The sequence below is a fragment of the Lipotes vexillifer genome, unplaced genomic scaffold (assembly GCF_000442215.2).
Source record: "Lipotes vexillifer unplaced genomic scaffold, Lipotes_vexillifer_v1.1 scaffold560, whole genome shotgun sequence".
NCBI classification, from domain to species: Eukaryota; Metazoa; Chordata; class Mammalia; order Artiodactyla; family Lipotidae; genus Lipotes; species Lipotes vexillifer.
Window position 1 is genome coordinate 1135029 of NW_006792210.1, and position 19595 is coordinate 1154623.

Here is a 19595-nt window from a genome sequence, read left to right on the forward strand (position 1 = left end):
ATAGGAAACATTGTGCTCCAGTGTGGCCAAAAAAAAAAAAAAAAAAAGAGAATACACACACACACACACACACACACACACATACAAAAAAAGAATCTTAAGTCCACAATTTAGACCACACACAAAAAAAGTCCCCAAATTGAGAAATTTATAAAAACCATTTACACATGGTTGTTGACCTACTGAAAACCTATATAACATTTTAAAAATAGTAACTCAGTCAAAAGATACCACTTCTCTTAAAAATGAAATTTTGTGCAAAAGAAATTATTTAAGCTAGAAACAAGACACTCCCCCTCAGTAAGAGGCCAAAAGAGCCACTGAAATAATTTAACTCTGTTAGATTTAGTGCATGTAACCAAAAGGCACACACATGTGATTAATATATTAATATATTTTCATGCAGAAACCTGTGCATGTTCACAATTATATAACAAAAACACAAACATAACAAAACATAAAGCCTAATGTTTGGCAATGTTATTCTAGCTACATTCCTTTCTAGTCTATCAGTCTCGGGTTTACTAGATCATTAACGTTGCCTCTCAAAAAATATATTATATTTGAACAACTTCCAATAAAAATTAAAAAAAGGATGTTGGCCTGAAACACTATAACTCTTTTTCAGTTCTGATACATATAGAAACTTACTGATATGTTTATTTTAAATGTCATTTCAAATTAAGATACATTTTTCCTTTTGTTAATAAACACTTTGATTGCTCCAGTGAAGTCAGCAGAGAGAAGAACTTCTGTGTTATCTGTCTTCATAATACCTTAAAAGCATAAAAGAAAGTTTTTAGTTGATTTTAAAGGAATATGAAGCCTGCTGCCACAACTGTCACATGCCCATGACCCTCTACCTTTGGGGCGGAAGAACCTCTCCCAGCCTTCAGTCTCTCTTTTCTGGCTTGCTCCTGTGATCCTTTCATCCTCCTGTACCTCTCCTCTCTGAGGCTCACTTCCACTTACCTTGTCTTAGCTGCTCTTTTCCTGGCAGCTAAGGAGAGATTATGGTCCCTTGGGGCCAGGATGCCTGGATTTACTCCCAGACAGCCAAGGCCTCTAAGTTGTCTAATTCTTCATTTCACGACAAGAGGCTAGCATGATATTCAGCCCCAGGACTGGAATGTTGGCAGGATGGGATCAGCTGGGCAAGTCTTTTGCCAACAGGGTTCACTAATGAGGTTGACAGTAAGGTTTACTGTACAGCAGACATACTGGAACTGCCATGAAATGAAGCACACATGATCACTCTGTGAATGCTGAGAGAACCTTTTGCCTTTCCAGTCCATACTGAAGAACCATGTAGCTACTACGCTGAATGGCAAAAATGCTTACCACTTACATTTGCTGGTAAAAACATTTAACGAACAAAATTCAGTGTTAACTATTATGCGCAGGCAAAAATTGTGGGTTTAAGAAGGACTGATTAGTAAGGAAGAAAATAATCCAAACTTTAACTGGGAAGTTGTGTACAGGATGAGTTAGACAAAATGGTTTCACTTAGATTTGTTAAAAACATATGCTAAGCTGCTGAACATTCCTAACCACACTTTTGGTATATCTCAAAGTAGTGCTATGCAGCAGAAGCAGCAGCAAACAACTGAGGGATATCAGAAAGGCTAGAGACGAAAAGAATTCATCATATATATATATATATATATATATATAAATGCCTTATAAGATACAATATAATGAAGATGATAATGTCTATTACATGCCAGGCATTTTGCTAGACACCTTACATGTGTTATCTTTAATTCTTCTCACAGCCTTGTTTTGTCTTTTTTTTTTTAGTTTTCAGCTACATCTTTTTTTTTTTAAATTGAAGTATAGTTGATTTAAAATACTGTGTTAATTTCAGGTGTACAGCAAATCGGAGATACTCCTAGTTTATCCCTCCCCCCCTTCCTCATTGGTAGCCATAAGTTTGTTTTCTATGTCTGTGAGTCTGTTTCTGTTTTGTAAATAAGTTCATGTGCACTATTTTTTAGATTCCACATATAAGTGATATATTTGTCTTTCTCTGACTTACTTCACTTAATATGATAATCGCTAGGTCCATCCACATTGCTGCAAATGACATTATTTCATTCTTTTTTACGGTTGAGTAATATTCCTGTGTGTGTGTGTGTGTGTGTGTGTATACTGTAGTTTTGATTTGCATTTCTCTAATGATTAGCGATGTGGAGCATCTTTTCATGTGCCTGTTGGTCATCTGTAGGTCTTCTTTGGAGAAATGTCTATTGAGGTCTTCTGCCCATATCACAACCTTATAAACGAGGTATTATCACCATTTTAAACATGAGGAAAACTGAAGCTTACGTTGCCAAATACGTCAGAATAAAGAGGAGGGCAATCAGATATATTTTATGATCTCATACCCCGAGTTTAAGAGTTTATTCTTAGAGTATACCTATATAGGTACAAAACAGCAAACACAAATCTGAGTATGATCCAAAGTTGTGCCTCCTTAAAAAGGACGCAGTGAAGTAATAACTGAACCATGTTAATATGGTGCAGTTTGAGAAGTTTAAAAAAGGTAATTTTCATTTTTCCTCAAATGGTTTAAAAAGCTAGAATTTTCTGTTCAATGTGTAGGGGAAATGTGCAGAGTGTAAAAAGGTATTGGGGAAAAAGAAAAGGAAAAAAACCCAACCAAATGACTTGATTTAGAAGAGAGAAGTAGGATTTGACTGTGAGAAAAAAAGAAAAAGAAAATCAAAAGAAATATTTTCAAACAGGCATTTAGTAAAGGTGTAATAATTCTGAGTTGGTTGATTTTTAAATCTGGTAATTGAAAGAAGTGCTAGGGGCTTCACTGGTGGCACAGTGGATAAGACTCCATGCTCCCAATGCAGAGGGTCTGGGTTCGATCCCTGGTCAGGGAACTAGATCCTACATGCCACAACTAAGGAGCCTGACTGCCACAAGTAAGACCCAGTGCAACCAAATGAATAAATAAATAAATAAATATTTAAATAAAAAAAAAAGAAAGAAGTGCTAGATTGAAGTTCATCTTTGCTATCAAAATTTTTCTTCACAGACAGAAGAAATAGCGTATTTAGTACAGTGTATAGTGCAAATAATGCCGCAAGGGAAATTACTGGATATTAAATGAGATAAAAATACTTGAGAACTTTTTAGTATTCAAATACTTTTAGAAGCACTCTTACTACATTGTATCTATTGTTGTGACTTTATAACTCTCTACAAGGCCTGGGTATAGTCTCTAAAGTGAGAAAACACATTTAATAAAATATTCCACAATAGATTTTAACAATACAAACTTGTCTTCATTAACAACTGGTCCAAGTTTCCATGGTTTTACCTTACTCTTAAGAATTAACAGGGACCATTTTTATATAACTGGCACTCAATACTACTTGACGGTTTCTTTTCACTTCCTAATCTGAGCATTTTGTATAATTGAAAGTACTATTCCTTCTCCAAGTATTTGCTGCAAAGGGCAAGAATTACTGGCTTGTAAATAGCTATCTATGAGAAGCTGTAAATTTGTGGCAATTAGAAAAGAACACTGCTTTCATTTTGGTTTAACTCACTTATTCAGTAAATGTTTATTAAGCACCTACTATATGCAGGCAAGCACTGTGCTAGGCACTGGCCCTACAACAATAAATAAAACACATAAAATCTTTGCCCTCACAGAGATTATAGTGCAGCAGAGACAGATAATTTATCTTGTATATATTTATGTCTGGTTTGCATTTCTCTAAAGAGAATAGTTGTCCATAAAAAAAATTACCAACTTTCAAAAGTTTCAGTTTTAATTCCCAGGTGAATTTAAAAGAAGTAAAACTTGCAAGAACTATATTACCAAAATGTTCAGAAATGAACATCTGACAACCATTATGCTGCATAGAAGAAATATTCTTCATACTCATGAAGACCTCATAATACCCACAGGTCAATGAGGCTACTAAAGGCTGACTAGAGAAAACGAAGGACAAATAAAATATGAATACCTACCAGAGGGCATGTTATCCAAAACTTCAGCATCTTCACCTTTATCGTTCCCTTCTGATTTTTCAGACTGCACATCCAAAGACAACATCAAACTTGGGTTTGGAGCAAAGATGGCTGATGTAACAACTGCATTATGGGCTGGGAAAAAAAATTTACTTTAAGACAACTAATAAACTTGATTCCAAACATCAAGACAAAAAGTATAATATTTCAAAAAACATAATAGTGTATGTTATATGCAAGTACCTTTAAAAACTAACATATAAGTAACTAAGAACTATTTAAAACCCAAAAATATTTTCTTAAAAGAAACCAAATCCATCATAGTAGGGGACTTTAACACCCCACTTTCACCAATGGACAAATCATCCAAAATGAAAATAAATAAGGAAACACAAGCTTTAACTGATACATTAAACAAGATGGACTTGATTGATATTTATAGGACATTCCATCCAAAAACAACAGAATTCACTTTCTTCTCAACTGCTCATGGAACATTTTCCAGGATAGACCATATCTTGGGTCACAAATCAAACCCTGGTAAATTTAAGAAAATTGAAATCGTATCAAGTATCTTTTCCGACCACAACACTATGAGACTAGATATCAATTACAGGAAAAAACCTGTAAAAAATACAAACCCATGGAAGCTAAACAATACACTACTAAATAACCAAGAGGTCACAGAAGAAACCAAAGAGGAAGTCAAAAAATAACTACAAACAAATGACAATGAAAACACGACGACCCAAAACCTATGGGATGCAGCAAAAGCAGTTCTAAGAGGGAAGTTTATAGCAATACAATGCTACCAAAAGAAACAAGAAATATCTCAAATAAACAACCTAACCTTACACCTAAAGCAATTAGAGAAAGAAGAACAAAAAACTCCCAAAGTTAGCAGAAGGAAAGAAATCATAAAGATCAGAGCAGAAATAAATGAAAAAGAACTGAAGAAAACAACAGCAAAGATCAATAAAACTAAACCCTGGTTCTCTGAGGAGACAAACAAAACTGATAAACCCTTAGCCAAACTCATCAAGAAAGAAAAGGAGAAGACTCAAATCAACAGAATTAGAAATGAAAAAGGAGAAGTAACAACTGACATGGCAGAAATACAAAGGATCATGAGAGATTACTACAAGCAACTCTATGCCAATAAAATGGACAACCTGGAAGAAATGGACAAATTCTTAGAAAAGCACAACCTTCCGAGACTGAACCAGGAAGAAACAGAAAATATAAACAGACCAATCACAAGCACTGAAATTGAGACTGTGATTAAAAATCTTCCAACAAACAAAAGCCCAGGACCAGATGGCTTCACAGGCGAATTCTATCAAACATTTAAAGTAGAGTTAACACATAACGTTCTCAAACTCTTCCAAAATATAGCAGAGGGAGGTACACTCTCAAACTCATACTACGAGGCCACCATCACCCTAATACCAAAACCAGACAAAGATGACACAAAGAAAGAACACTACAGGCCAATATCACCGATGAACATAGATGCAAAAATCCTCAACAAAATACTAGCAAACAGAATCCAATAGCACATTAAAAGGATCATATACCATGATCAAGTGGGGTTTATCCCAGGAATGCAAGGATTCTTCAATATACACAAATCAATCAATGTGATACACCATATTAATTGAAGGAGAAAAACCATATCATCATCTCAATAGATGCAGAAAAAGCTTTTGATAAAATTCAACACCCACTTATGATAAAAAACCCTCCAGAAAGTAGGCATAGAGGGAACTTACCTCAACAAAATAAAGGCCATATATCACAAACCCACAGGCAACATTGTTCTCAATGGTGAAAAACTGAAACCATTTACTCTAAGATCAGGAACAAGACAAGGTTGTCCACTCTCACTACTATTATTCAACATAGTTTTGGAAGTTTTAGCCATGGCAATCAGAGAAGAAAAAGAAATAAAAGGAATACAAATTGGAAAAGAAGTAAAGCTGTCACTGTCTGCAGATGACATGATACTATACATAAAGAATCCTAAAGACTCTACCAGAAAACTACTAGAGCTAATCAATGAATTTGGTAAAGTAGCAGGATACAAAATTAATGCACAGAAATCTCTTGCCCTCCTATACACTAATGATGAGAAATCTGAAAGAGAAATTAGGGAAACACTCCCATTTACCACTGCAACAAAAAGAATAAAATACCTAGGAATAAACCTACCTAAGGAGACAAAAGACCTGTATGCAGAAAACTATAAGACACTGATGAAAGAAATTAAAGATGATACAAAACAGATAGAGAGATATACCATGTTCTTGGACTGGAAGAATCGACATTGTGAAAATGACTCTACTACCCAAAGCAATCTACAGATTCAGTGCAATCCCTATCAAACTACCAGTGGCATTTTTCACAGAACTAGAACAAAAAATGTCACAATTTGTATGGAAACACAAAAGACCCCGAGCAGCCAAAGCAATCTTGAGAAAGAAAAACGGAGCTGGAGGAATCAGGCTCCTGGACCTCAGACTATACTACAAAACTACAGTCATCAAGACAGTATGGTACTGGCACAAAAACAGAAATATAGATCAATGGAACAGGATAGAAAGCCTAGAGATAAACCCATGCACATATGGTCACCTTACTTTTGATAAAGGAGGCACAAATATACAATGGAGAAAAGACAGCCCTTCAATAAGTGGTGCTGGGAAAACTGGACAGCTACATGTAAAAGAAGGAAATTAGAACACTCTCTAATACCATACACAAAAATAAACTCAAAATGGATTAAAGACCTAAATGTAAGGCCAGACACTATCAAACTCTTAGAGGAAAACATAGGCAGAAAACTTTATGACATAAATCACAGCAAGATCCTTTTTGACCCACCTCCTAGAGAAATGGAAAGAAAAACAAAAATAAATGAATGGGACCTAATGAAGCTTCAAAGATTTTGCACAGCAAAGGAAACCATAAACAAGATGAAAAGACAACCCTCAGAATGGGAGAAAATATTTGCAAATGAAGCAACTGACAAAGGACTATTCTCCAAAATTCACAAGCAGCTCATGTAGCTCAATATCAACAAAACAAACAACCCAATCCAAAAATGGGCAGAAGACCTAAATAGGCATTTCTCCAAAGAAAATATACAGATTGCCAACAAACACATGAAAGGATGCTCAACATCACTAATCATTAGAGAAATGCAAATCAAAACTACAATGAGGTATCACCTCACACCAGTCAGAATGGCCATCATCAAAAAGTCTACAAACAATAAATGCTGGAGAGGGTGTGAAGAAAAGGGAACCCTCTTTCACTGTTGATGGGAATGTAAATTGATACAGCTACTATGGAGAACAGTATGGAGGTTCCTTAAAAAACTAAAAATAGAACTACCATATGACCCAGCAATCCTACTACTGGGCATATACCCCGAGAAAACCATAATTCAAAAAGTGTCATGGACCACAATGTTCATTGCAGCTCTATTTACAATAGCCCGGACAAGGAAGCAACTTAAGTGTCCATCGACAGATGAATGGATAAAGAAGATATGGCACGTATATACAATGGAATATTACTCAGACATAGAAAGGAATGAAATTGAGTTATCTGTAGTGAGGTGGATGGACCCAGAGTCTGTCATACAGAGTGAATAAGTCAGAAAGAGAAAAACAAATACCGTATGCTAACACATGTATATGGAATCTAAAAATTAAAAAAAAAATGGTTCTGAAGAGCCTAGGGGAAGGACAGGAATCAAGATGCAGACGTAGAGAATGGGCTTGAGGACACGGAGAGGGAGAAGGGTAAGCTGGGACGAAGTGAGAGAGTGGCATGGACATATATACTCTACCAAATGTAAAACAGATAGCTAGTGGGAAGCAGCCGCATAGCACAGGGAGATCAGCTTGGTGTCCTGTGACCACCTAGAGGGGTGGGATAGGGAGAGTAGGAGGGAGATGCAAGAGGGAGGAGATATGGGGATATATGTATATGTATAGCTGATTCACTTTGTTATAAAGCAGAAAGTAACACACCACTGTAAAGCAATTATACTCCAATAAAGATGTTAAAAAAAAAAAACCCACCAAAACCACATACAAGTTCTGAGATTCCATGACTTCTCAAATTTTAGACAAGTATACATTCTTCCTTGGTACAGAAAAATCAAACAAAGCCAATACAATGCGAAAGCAGTTAAAACTGCCAAACTATCTCTCTGAAATAAAGCCTATACAAATTTACTTATAATACATCTCCATTTTAACTTTATTCACTTATAAGACACATAAAAGTATGTATTTACTTACCTTTAATACCTTCCCAAAAGTCATTACGATCTCTCCTCACTGAAGTAAACTTGCTTAAGTCATGGTAAGTACTCCAGATATAAACATACTTATCTTCTGAGCCACTAACGAGGTAACTAAAATCATGGCTACATTTAGAGAAGAAAGAAAAAAAAATCAAAGTTGTGGGGTTTTTTAGGTTTCCCTCTATCAGAGCTTTCTAGTTTGAAACACCTAAGAAAAGAGCCAAGAGAACTTGTTGAAATACAGACTCCTAGTCTCACTCCAGAGGTCCTGAACGTGTAGGTTTGACATGGGTGGCCAGTGGCATTAGTATTTTCATCGAAGCTCTAGGTAACTGCTGCTGGGTTAACCGACACTGGGATGAGTGCCTACTTAAGAGATAAAAGAGAGAAGCAGAATGCTTTACCAATTAAATTACTGGGTAATTCAAGAAGAAAGGAGAACTGGTAAGAAAAGAGCTGAAATAAGGAGGGCTATAAAGGAAGAAAAGGTAGGTATTTCAGGAGAGCCTGCAGATCGCAAACTAACAGTTCAAATAATAATGATATGCAAAGGTATAAGTACAGGACACTGTACTTTAGGGTCTCGAAATGCTTTATTAGCTTCTGTACCTAAAAGGATCAAGACCATGGGTGGGGTGGGCGGTGGTGGGGTAAATCTCCTCTTAGAAAGCATACATGAAAGTACAAAAGCACAAATTCTGGAGCTGGGTCTTCTAATCCTGGTTCTGCAACTACCAGTGTGACTTTAGGCAAATTACTTAATTTTCTGGGTGTTGGTTTCTTCATCCGCAGAGCAGGGGCAATTCGAACTCTACCAAACAGCTGGATAATGTAAGTAGGACTGATAATATGAGACACCAGTTGTAAAACTGCAAAGTAACTAACAGCACCATATAAACATAAGCCATAGATCAACGGAAAAATGGGAGTAGGGGAGAAATGTTCTGATCCCTTTTGGGAATTCCTCATTGTCAATTTACCTGAAACTTGCTTTGATCTGGCTGCTGCTGTTGACATAACCCTTATACTTCATGGACAGTGACAAATCTCTAAGATCATATAGTCTGATTCTGGAGTCATTTGAAGTTACCAGTATCTAAAAACAAATCAAAGGAAAAGTTTAAAATGCCATCTTTTAATCTGTGCTAAGTACAACCAAAAAAGGGTGTTAGACACGTACAGAACATATCTCAAAACTAGAAAAAGCAATATTCCATAGGAAAGGAAATATATTCTTAGCTAAGATATGAAGAACTTACTTTCAGGAGTCTATATATAGTGTGGAGACAGATGGTTTTGAATACCTAGTACCTTATTTTCTCCAGGTAAAGGTTCAATGCCAGTAATTTTTCTTCCAACCTTGTTGCGCCCTCTGGTAGATCGGACATGTATCTGTGTGTGGTATTTCAAATGCTAAAAAAAAAAAATCACAATTTAAAAAGATCAGAATTAGAAAGAAACTCAAAGATCATCTGAGCCAACTCACAGACAAACATGGTATTATTTGTCCCAATTTACAGATAAGGCAGTTAAAGCCCAGAGAGGATACACCAACTTATTCCAAACCACAAAAGTATCTAAGTATTCAAGTATGTAATTTATACAAGACAGTCATTTACCTCCGTATCATAGAAAATACACCTGCCATCATATGTCCCAATCACTGCATATTTGCCATTCTGACAGAAATTTGCAGCTGTGATCAATTTTGTTTGACCATCTACTTCATTCCACAAAGCCACTTTTTTGTCAGGTATGTTCCAAAGGCGGAGCTTTCCATCCAATGACCCACTTAGAAAATACCTGTCATCCTAAAAATGTGATGAAAGAGGAAGCTTTCATTTTATCACATGAAGAAAAACTCATTAGCAAATCAATAAATTAAGTCTATTAGAAATAATGTTAAAATATATAGATTTCATTTTAAAAGTATTAAAGTAAGCATTATTTCAGTCACTAAAAATAACAACAATTAGAAACCTCAGTATTCATTTTGGAGAAATGACATTCTAATCACTCTATCATAACCTTAAACTGCTTTTCCCAAGGTATAGCTGTTAATAGATAATGTGTTTGAGTATACATTGTGTAGAAGGGTTCTGTGGTCAAATAAGCTTGAGAAATTCTGGGTTACAGAAAGTTAAACAGGATTCTCAGTTAACACGCACTCTGAATCTTTAATGGGGCGACTTTTTTGGGGGTCAGGTAGGGACATCTAGCAGCGCTAGCAATTCAAGGAACATGCTTTGGGAAACACTATCCTAAAATGGTACATTTGCCCATACCTTCCTTGGGATACATGTAACAGATGGATAAAAGAGTAACTAATGCCAGTTAGCCCACAGAACCAGTCAATTTTTGGAACTCTGACACGTCTGGAGACAGTTTGGAATTGTCACAATTTAGAGGGTGGGGCGCTACTGACATCTAGTGGGTAGAGGCCAGGAATGCTGCTAAACAGCGTACAATGCACAGGACAGCCTTTCCTCTCTCTACAAAAAAGAATTATCCAACCCCAAATGCCATTAGTGCCAAGGTTTAGAAACCCTGTTCTAAACTTAACCAAGCCTACCATGAAGCTGCTCTAATTTTTGGTAACATAAGAATTAAAAAGAAAATAAAATAATTGGGATGCCAAAACAAGAAACAGATTTTCTTTTCCACTCAAGATTATTATTCTTACCCACTTCTCAGGTCCGTCAAGGATAACCTTCATAGAACAGGCATTTTTATGGCTATGGTACAGTAGGCTCAACTCAATGTCTACCAGCACAAGTGCTGAACAAATAAAAATACTTCATCTTGGTCTTACAATTCAGAATTTTATTTACATACATATATACACGTGTGTACATGTGTGTGTATCTCCATTTTGCTATTTCTTTTATGACTGTGCTTCGTTTCCTCTAGGTAACATTATTTGATAGAGTCATATTTCCTAGGAAAACGTCAACACCACCCCATTCTTCCCTAGCCCCTCTCATAAATTCTCCAGGTCAGTAGAATTTTCAGAAATAAGGCTTTTCAGTTTCCAAAATAAAACCAAATAAAAGTATAGGAAAATTATTGACTAAACAGAAGCCTTAATAATAAAGTACTACATAGATAACTATTACCACCTAATACCCCTCTCTTTCCATCTTGATACATTATAGTTAAAATAGAGGTGGGGGGATTTTGCTCACAGGTGCTGACAGGGGTAAAATCTATCCTTTTGTTGCACCCTTAGGTGACAGGATGGGGATATTATTTAGAAAGAAGCCTCGAAAGCTTGATGGTCAAAACTGATACAGTATTAACATAGATTAAGCATTTTTAATTTTCAAAAGTTCTTAATAAAATCTTCTCTAAGGGTTCAGAATTATTACTGCCTATGTTATAAGCCTGCCCAGGGAGGGAAATTATATTGAGAGAAAAAAGTCATTCTTCTCTCTTAATTTGGGGAAGGAGAGAAAGAAATGTCAATATAATTGAAAGGCTGCATTAAAAAGACAATGGGTACTAAACACATAGAGATGAGGACATGATTGGAAATGTAATCATACACAAATGTAGCGGAGGGAAAGTCAACGAGGGTCAGCTGAAGCCCTCCACTTATTTCAACCCAGCTAGTGAAGCAGTGCCAACACGTGACATCCCTTGTGCTTACAGCTGCAAAGAACTAAAACTACTCTAGCCTCATGCATTTGGTGGCTCTATCCTATAAGGGCATAAGATAGGTCTGGAGTCCATGACGGTAGATTTTTCTCCTTTAGTTGAAATCATATGAAATTCTTTCTAGAGGAAAGATATTAAAGGATTTTCTACATTGAAAATGAGTATGAAGGGATCTCAAGATTAACAATGTTTTCAGACCTGAAATAGGAATTCAGTCTATCTTGTAATGAATTTTGGTCTTTGCCTCTTTCAACCTTTTCCTCTTTGTCTCTTCCCTTCCTGACCCTCCTACAACTATTCCTGCCTATATGCTTCCCTTTCTCATTTATTTACCTGCCGTCTTTAATTCTTCCACTGTCTCCAACCTCTCTCCTCTTTAATAGGATATTTTATTTCTTTACTTATACCCTGCAGGTCTTATTAAAGATTTGGGATGACTTTTCACTGTCATATTTGGACTATAATATTTCCAGCTCTTCTAATGAAGATTAGCACAATATTTATTTCCTTTCTTATTTTTAAAGCAGAATGAAACACTAAATTAAGTTGCTCTTAACTATGTGGATATTAATAATTTTTTTCCTGAAGTCCAATTATCCTCCAGAGAAACCTGGTTCCCTCACCTTCCTCATAGTATAACAAAAAAACACATAAATACTTACTCTTGGATGGAAAGCTATGGCAGTGACAAAATCTATATGCTGAAAACAGCAAAGGCATTCTCTTCTGGAAATGTGCCATAACCTGACTGTTTTATCCATTGAAGAAGAAAGCAGAAAGTAGTTCTACGGAGAAATTGACATTGATTATTTTATCACCATATGAAAAAAAATACTTATACCATAAAAGTGAACTTTTAGTTTTAGCTATCTCAAGAGTTCTGTCATTACTATCGTTATATGCAGCATCATAAAGTACAAAGATATCCAATTCACTTGGACAATCCCATTTTTTCCCAAATAGTTAAATACCATATTTCTTTGGTTCTAAGACTTTTTCACATTACCTATTCTGAAATGAGGATGAATCTTATGACTTCTGTTGAAAGAAATCTGCCAGATGCCAACAGAGGACTAAGGTGTGCCTTGGTTGTTGGAGCCTGCATATACTAGAAGTTAGCTATGAATGTAAGGCATCTATTCATTTGATCGTCACTTCAGTTATTTTCACATTGATAACACTGGTGAATTTTAACTCACATGAATTCCCTAATTGTCACTTAAAATGCCTTCAAAAAGATTATCCTATAAAGCAGCATGGAAATGAAAAGTTATTGTGCACCTGTCACACCTTAGGCAAGCAAATTAGAGAATAGAAATTGTCAAATGTCTCAGATCATAGAATTTTCAAAGCTAGAAGAGGGTAGTGTAACTGATTTAGGCATAATGATGGCCCATCACCCATAAACCAAACATCTATCTGTCAAAAGCTTCCAGATGGATACATAAGGGGATAGGATTCCCAGGTGCTCGGCCCTACCGGGCGCTGGAGGTGCCACTGCGCAGGGGCGCGAGACCAGATTTTGTACGTCACTCCCTCTTGCGAGAACACCGGAATCACAACTAAATGCTGAACAATCATCGACAGGAAGACGCTGGAACTCACCAAAAAAGATACCCCACATCCAAAGACAAAGGAGAAGCCACAATGAGACAGTAGGAGGGGTGCAATCACAATAAAATCAGGGGCTTCCCTGGTGGCGCAGTGGTTGGGAGTCCGCCTGCCGATGCGGGGAACGCGGGTTCATGACCCAGTCCGGGAGGATCCCACATGCCGTGGAGTGGCTTGGCCTGTGAGCCATGGCCGCTGACCCTGCGCGTCCGGAGCCTGTGCTCTGCAGTGGTGGGGGCTGCAGCAGTGAGAGGCCCGTGAACCGCAAAACAAACAAACAAAAAACCAAAAAAACCCCAATAAAATCAAATCCCATAACTGCTCGGTGGGTGACTCACAAACTGGAGAACTCTTATACCACAGAAGTCCACCCACTGGAGTGAAGGTTCTGAGCCCCACGTCAGGCTTCTGAAGCTGGGGGTCCAGCAATGGGAGGAGGATTTCCTAGAGAATCAGACTTTGAAAGCTAGCAGGATTTGACTGCAGGACTTTGACAGGACTGGGACAAACAGAGACTCCACTCTTGGAGGGCACACACAAAATACTGTGCACATCAGGACCCAGGGGAAGGAGCAGTGACCCCATAGGAGACTGAACCAGACCTACCTGCTAGTGTTGGAGGGTCACCTGCAAAGGCAGGGGGTGGCTGTGTCTCACCGTGAGGACAAGGACACTGGCAGCAGAAGTTCTGGGAAGTCCTCCTTGGCGTGAGTCCTCCCAGAGTCTGCCATTAGCCCCACCAAAGACCCCAGTGTTGGGTCCCCTCAGGCCAAACAACCAACAGGGAGGGAACCCAGCCCCACCCATCAGCAGACAAGCCTATTAAAGTTTTACTGAGCTCTGCCCACCAGAGCAACAGCCAGCTCTACCCACCACCAGTCCCTCCCATCAGGAAACTTGCACAAGCCTCTCAGATAACCTAACCCACCAGAGGGCAGACAGCAGAAGCAAGAAGAACGACAGTCGTGCAAGCTGTGGAACAAAAACCACATTCACAGAAAGATAGACAAGACAAAAAGGCAGATGGCTATGTATCAGATGAAGGAACAAGATAAAACCCCAGAAAAACAACTAAATGAAGTGGAGATAGGCAACCTTCCAGAAAAAGAATTCAGAATAATGATAGCGAAGATGATCCAGGACCTCAGAAAAAGAATGGAGGCAAAGATCGAGAAGATGCAAGAAATGTTTAAGAAAGACCTAGAAGAATTAAAGAACAAACACAGATGAACAATACAATAACTGAAATGAAAACTATACTAGAAGGAATCAATAGCAGAATAACTGAGGCAGAAGAATGGATAAGTGACCTGGAAGACAGAATAGTGGAATTCACTGCTGTGGAAAAGAACAAAGAAAAAAGAATGAAAAGAGATGAAGGCAGCCTAAGAGACCTCTGGGACAACATTAAACACAACAACATTCGTATTATATGGGTCCCAGAAGGAGAAGAGAGAGAGAAAGGACCTGAGAAAATAAATGAAGAGATTATAGTCGAAAACTTCTCTAACATGGGAAAGGAAATAGCCACCCAAGTCCAGGAAGCACAGAGAGTCCCATACAGGATAAACCCAAGGAGAAACACACCAAGACACATAGTAATCAAATAGGCAAAAATTAAAGACAAAGAAAAATTATCGAAAGCAGCAAGGGAAAAACGACAAACAACATACAAGGGAACTCCCATAAGGTAAACAGCTGATTTTTCAGCAGAAACTCTACAAGCCAGAAGGGGGTGGCATGACATATTTAAAGTGATGAAAGGGAAAAACCTACAGCCAAGATTGCCTTACCCGGCAAGGATCTCATTCAGACTCGATGGAGAAATCAAAAGCTTTACAGATAAGCAAAAGCTAAGAGAATTCAGCACCACCTAATCAGCTCTACAACAAATGTTAAAGGAACTTCTCTAAGTGGGAAACACAAGAGAAGAAAAGGACCTACAAAAACAAACCCAAAACAATTAAGAAAATGGTAATAGGAACATACATATCGATAATCACCTTAAACGTGAATGGATTAAATGGTCCAACCAAAAGACACAGTCTCGCTGAATGGATACAAAAACAAGCCCCATATATATGCTGTCTACAAGAGACCCACTTCCGACCTAGGGACACATACAGACTGAAAGTGAGGGGATGGAAAAAGATATTCCATGCAAATGGAAATCAAAAGAAAGCTGGAGTAGCAATACTCACATCAGATAAAATAGACTTTAAAAAAAAGAATGTTACAAAAGACAAAGAAGGACACTACATAATGATCAAGGGATCAATCCAAGAAGAAGATGTAACAATTATAAATATACATGGGGCTTCCCTGGTGGCGCAGTGGTTGAGAGTCCGCCTGCCGATGCAGGGGACATGGGTTTGTGCCCTGGTCCGGGAAGATACCACATGCCGCAGAGCGGCTAGGCCCGTGAGCCATGGCCGCTGAGCCTGCACATTCGGAACCTGTGCTCTGCAACGGGAGAGGCCACAAGAGTGAGAGGCCCGCGTACTGCAAAAAAAAACAAACAAAAAACAAACATGCACCCAACATAAGAGCACCTCAATACATAAGGCAACTGCTAACAGCTATAAAAGAGGAAATCGACAGTAACACAATAATAGTGGGGGACTTTAACACCTCACTTACACCAATGGACAGATCATCCAAACATTCCATCCAAAAACAGCAGATTACACTTTCTTCTCAAGTGTGCATGGAACATTCTCCAGGATTGATCACATCGCGGGTCACAAATCAAGCCTCACTAAATTTGAGAAAACTGAAATCATATCAAGCATCTTTTCTGACCACCATGATATGAGACTAGAAATCAATTACAGGGAAAAAAGCGTAATAAAGACAAACACATGGAGGCTAAACAACACGTTACTAAATAACCAAGAGATCACTGAAGAAATCAAAGAGGAAATCAAAAAATACCTAGAGACAAATGACAATGAAAACACAACGATCCAAAACCTATGGGATGCAGCAAAAGCAGTTCTAAGAGGGAAGTTTATAGCAATACAATCCTACCTCAAGAAACAACAAACATCTCAAATAAACAATCTAACCTTACACCTAAATGAACTAGAGAAAGAAGAACAAACAAAACCCAAAGTTAGTAGAAGGAAAGAAATCATAAAGTTCAGAGAAGAGATAGATGAAATAGAAATGAAGAAAACAATAGGAAAGATCAATAAAATGAAAAGCTGGTTCTTTGAGAAGATAAACAAAATTGATAAACCATTAGCCAGACTCATCAAGAAAAAGAGGGAGAGGACTCAAATCATTAAAATTAGAAATGAAAAAGGAGAAGTTACAACAGACACCGCAGAAATACAAAGCATCCTAAGAGACTACTACAAGCAACTCTGTGCTAATAAAATGGACAACCTGGAAGAAATGGACAAATTCTTAGAAAGGTATAAGCTTCCAAGATTGAACCAGGAAGAAACAGAAAATATGAACAGACCAATCACAAGTAATGAAATTGAAACTGTGATTAAAACTCTTCCAACAAACAAAAGTCCAGGACCAGATGGCTTCACAGGTGAATTCTATCAAACATTTAGAGAACAGCTAACAGCCATCCTTCTCAAACTCTTCCAAAAAGTTGCAGAGGAAGGTACACTCCCAAACTCATTCTATGAGGCCACCATCACTCTGATAACAAAACCAGACAAAGATACTACAAAAAAAGAAAATTACAGACCAATATCACTGATGAATATAGATGCAAAAATCCTCAACAAAATACTAGCAAACAGAATCCAACAACACGTTAAAAGGATCATATACCATGACCAAGTGGGATTTATCCCAGGGATGGAAGGATTCTTCGATATACGTAAACCAATCAATGTGATACACCATATTAACAAATTGAAGAATAAAAGCCATATGATCATCTCAATAGATGCAGAAAAAGCTTTTGACAAAATTCAACAACGATTTATGATAAAAACTCTCCAGAAAGTGGGCATAGAGGGAACCTACCTCAACATAATAAAGGCCATATACGATAAACCCACAGCAAACATCATTCTCAATGGTGAAAAACTGAAACCATTTCCTCTAAGATCGGGAACAAGACAAGGATGTCCACTCTCACCACTATTATTGAACATAGTTTTGGAAGTCTTAGCCATGGCAATCAGAGAAGAAAAAGAAATAAAAGGAATCCAAATTGGAAAAGAAGAAGTAAAGCTGTCACTGTCTGCAGATGACATGATACTATACATAGAGAATCCTAAAGACTCTACCAGAAAACTAATCAATGAATTTGGTAAAGTAGCAGGATACAAAATTAATGCACAGAAATCTCTTGCCCTCCTATACACTAATGATGAGAAATCTGAAAGAGAAATTAAGGAAACACTCCCATTTACCACTGCAACAAAAAGAATAAAATACCTAGGAATAAACCTACCTAAGGAGACAAAAGACCTGTATGCAGAAAACTGATGCATAAGACTCTGATGAAAGAAATTAAAGATGATACAGAACAGATGGAGAGATATACCATGTTCTTGGATTGGAAGAATCAATATTGTGAAAATGACTATACTACCCAAAGCAATCTACAGATTCAGTGCAATCCCTATGAAATTACCAATGGCATTTTTCACAGAACTAGAAAAAAGTTTTTCACCATTTGTGTGGAAACACAAAAGACCCCAAATAGCCAAAGCAATCTTGAGAAAGAAAACGGAGCTGGAGCAATCAGGCTCCCGGACTTCAGACTATACTACAAAGCTACAGTCATCAAGACAGTATGGGGCTTCCCTGGTGGCGCAGTGCTTGAGAGTCCGCCTGCCGATGCAGGATCTGCCAGAATGCAAAGTTCAGCGAGAGACACTCTGTGCGTTAGGGAAGGAAAGACGCGGACAGCTTGACGTGGATTAAGGAATTCAGACCAAAGGCGACTTCTGAGGGGAAGGTCACTAGGATAACAAAGAAAAAAAAAAAAAAAAAAAAAAAGACAGTATGGTACTGGCACCAAAAAAGAAATATAAATCAATGGAACAGGATAGAAAGCCCAGAGAGAAACCCATGCACATATGGTCACCTTTTTTTGGATAAAGGATGCAAGAATACACAGTGGAGAAAAGAAAGCCTCTTCAGTAAGTGGTGCTGGGAAAACTGGACATCTACATGTAAAAGAATTAAATTAGAACACTCCCTAACACCATACAAAAAAATAAACTCAAAATGGATTAAAGACCTAAATGTAAGGCCAGACAGTATAAAACTCTTAGAGGAAAACATAGGAAGAACACCCTTTGACATAAATCACAGCAAGATCTTTTTTGATCCACCTCCTAGAGAAATGAAAATTAAAACAAAACTAAAGAAATGGAACCTAATGAAACTTAAAAGATTTTGCACAGCAAAGGAAAGTACAAGAAAGACGAAAAGACAACCCTTAGAATGGGAGAAAATATTTGCAAACGAATCAACAGACAAAGGATTAATCTCCAAAATATATAAACAGCTCATGCAGCTCAATATTAAAAAACAAACAACCCAATCCAGAAATAAATACTTATTAAATAAATGAAATTAAATAGCGTTCTTAAACCAAGCATGATCTTACAATTCAAAAAAATTAGATTCAGATCTAAGTTCTACCCATAACTAGTTTTGTGATCTTGGATGGGTCAGAGGCCCAGTCTTCTAATCCACAGTATGGAATATCAACTACCTCACAGCATTGTTATTTTCAGTATTAACAAGGTAACTCTTATTACGTGGCACAAAATAAGTCTTCAACAAACAGAAAACCCACTATAAACATCAACTGTGCTAGATACTCAAGAGAAACAACAGTGAAGTAAGAGCTGATCCCTACTCTTGAGGGGCTTAGAATCTTGTTGCCAATAAGACGTAGAAATGTACATAGATAAACAGTTAAGTAAAAAGGAAAGTTTAAGAAAAGAGCACAGAGACAGATGAAGGCGTTAAGAACAAAAACTGAGGTTTCCTGGAGAAGAAATTCTGCCTTAAGACTCCAGCAGGA

General features: G+C 37.4%; 1 protein-coding gene across 3 annotated transcripts in view; it reads right to left on the minus strand.

Moving 5' to 3' along the window:
• Positions 1-267: 267 nt before the first annotated feature.
• WDR44 (WD repeat domain 44) overlaps positions 268-19595 on the minus strand; it is an 82728-nt gene continuing 63400 nt past the window's right edge. The window contains exons 14-20 of one of the 3 annotated variants that reach the window (XM_007465459.1): positions 12631-12753; positions 9931-10122; positions 9623-9724; positions 9292-9407; positions 8307-8434; positions 3994-4128; positions 268-776 (exon numbers count right to left, since the gene is read on the minus strand). In XM_007465459.1, the coding sequence (XP_007465521.1) occupies positions 682-776; positions 3994-4128; positions 8307-8434; positions 9292-9407; positions 9623-9724; positions 9931-10122; positions 12631-12753 (891 nt within the window). In that variant the 3' untranslated portion in view covers positions 268-681. The remainder of the gene's footprint in view (positions 777-3993; positions 4129-8306; positions 8435-9291; positions 9408-9622; positions 9725-9930; positions 10123-12630; positions 12754-19595) is intronic. The other 2 variants (XM_007465460.1, XM_007465461.1) reach the window with 2 other exon arrangements.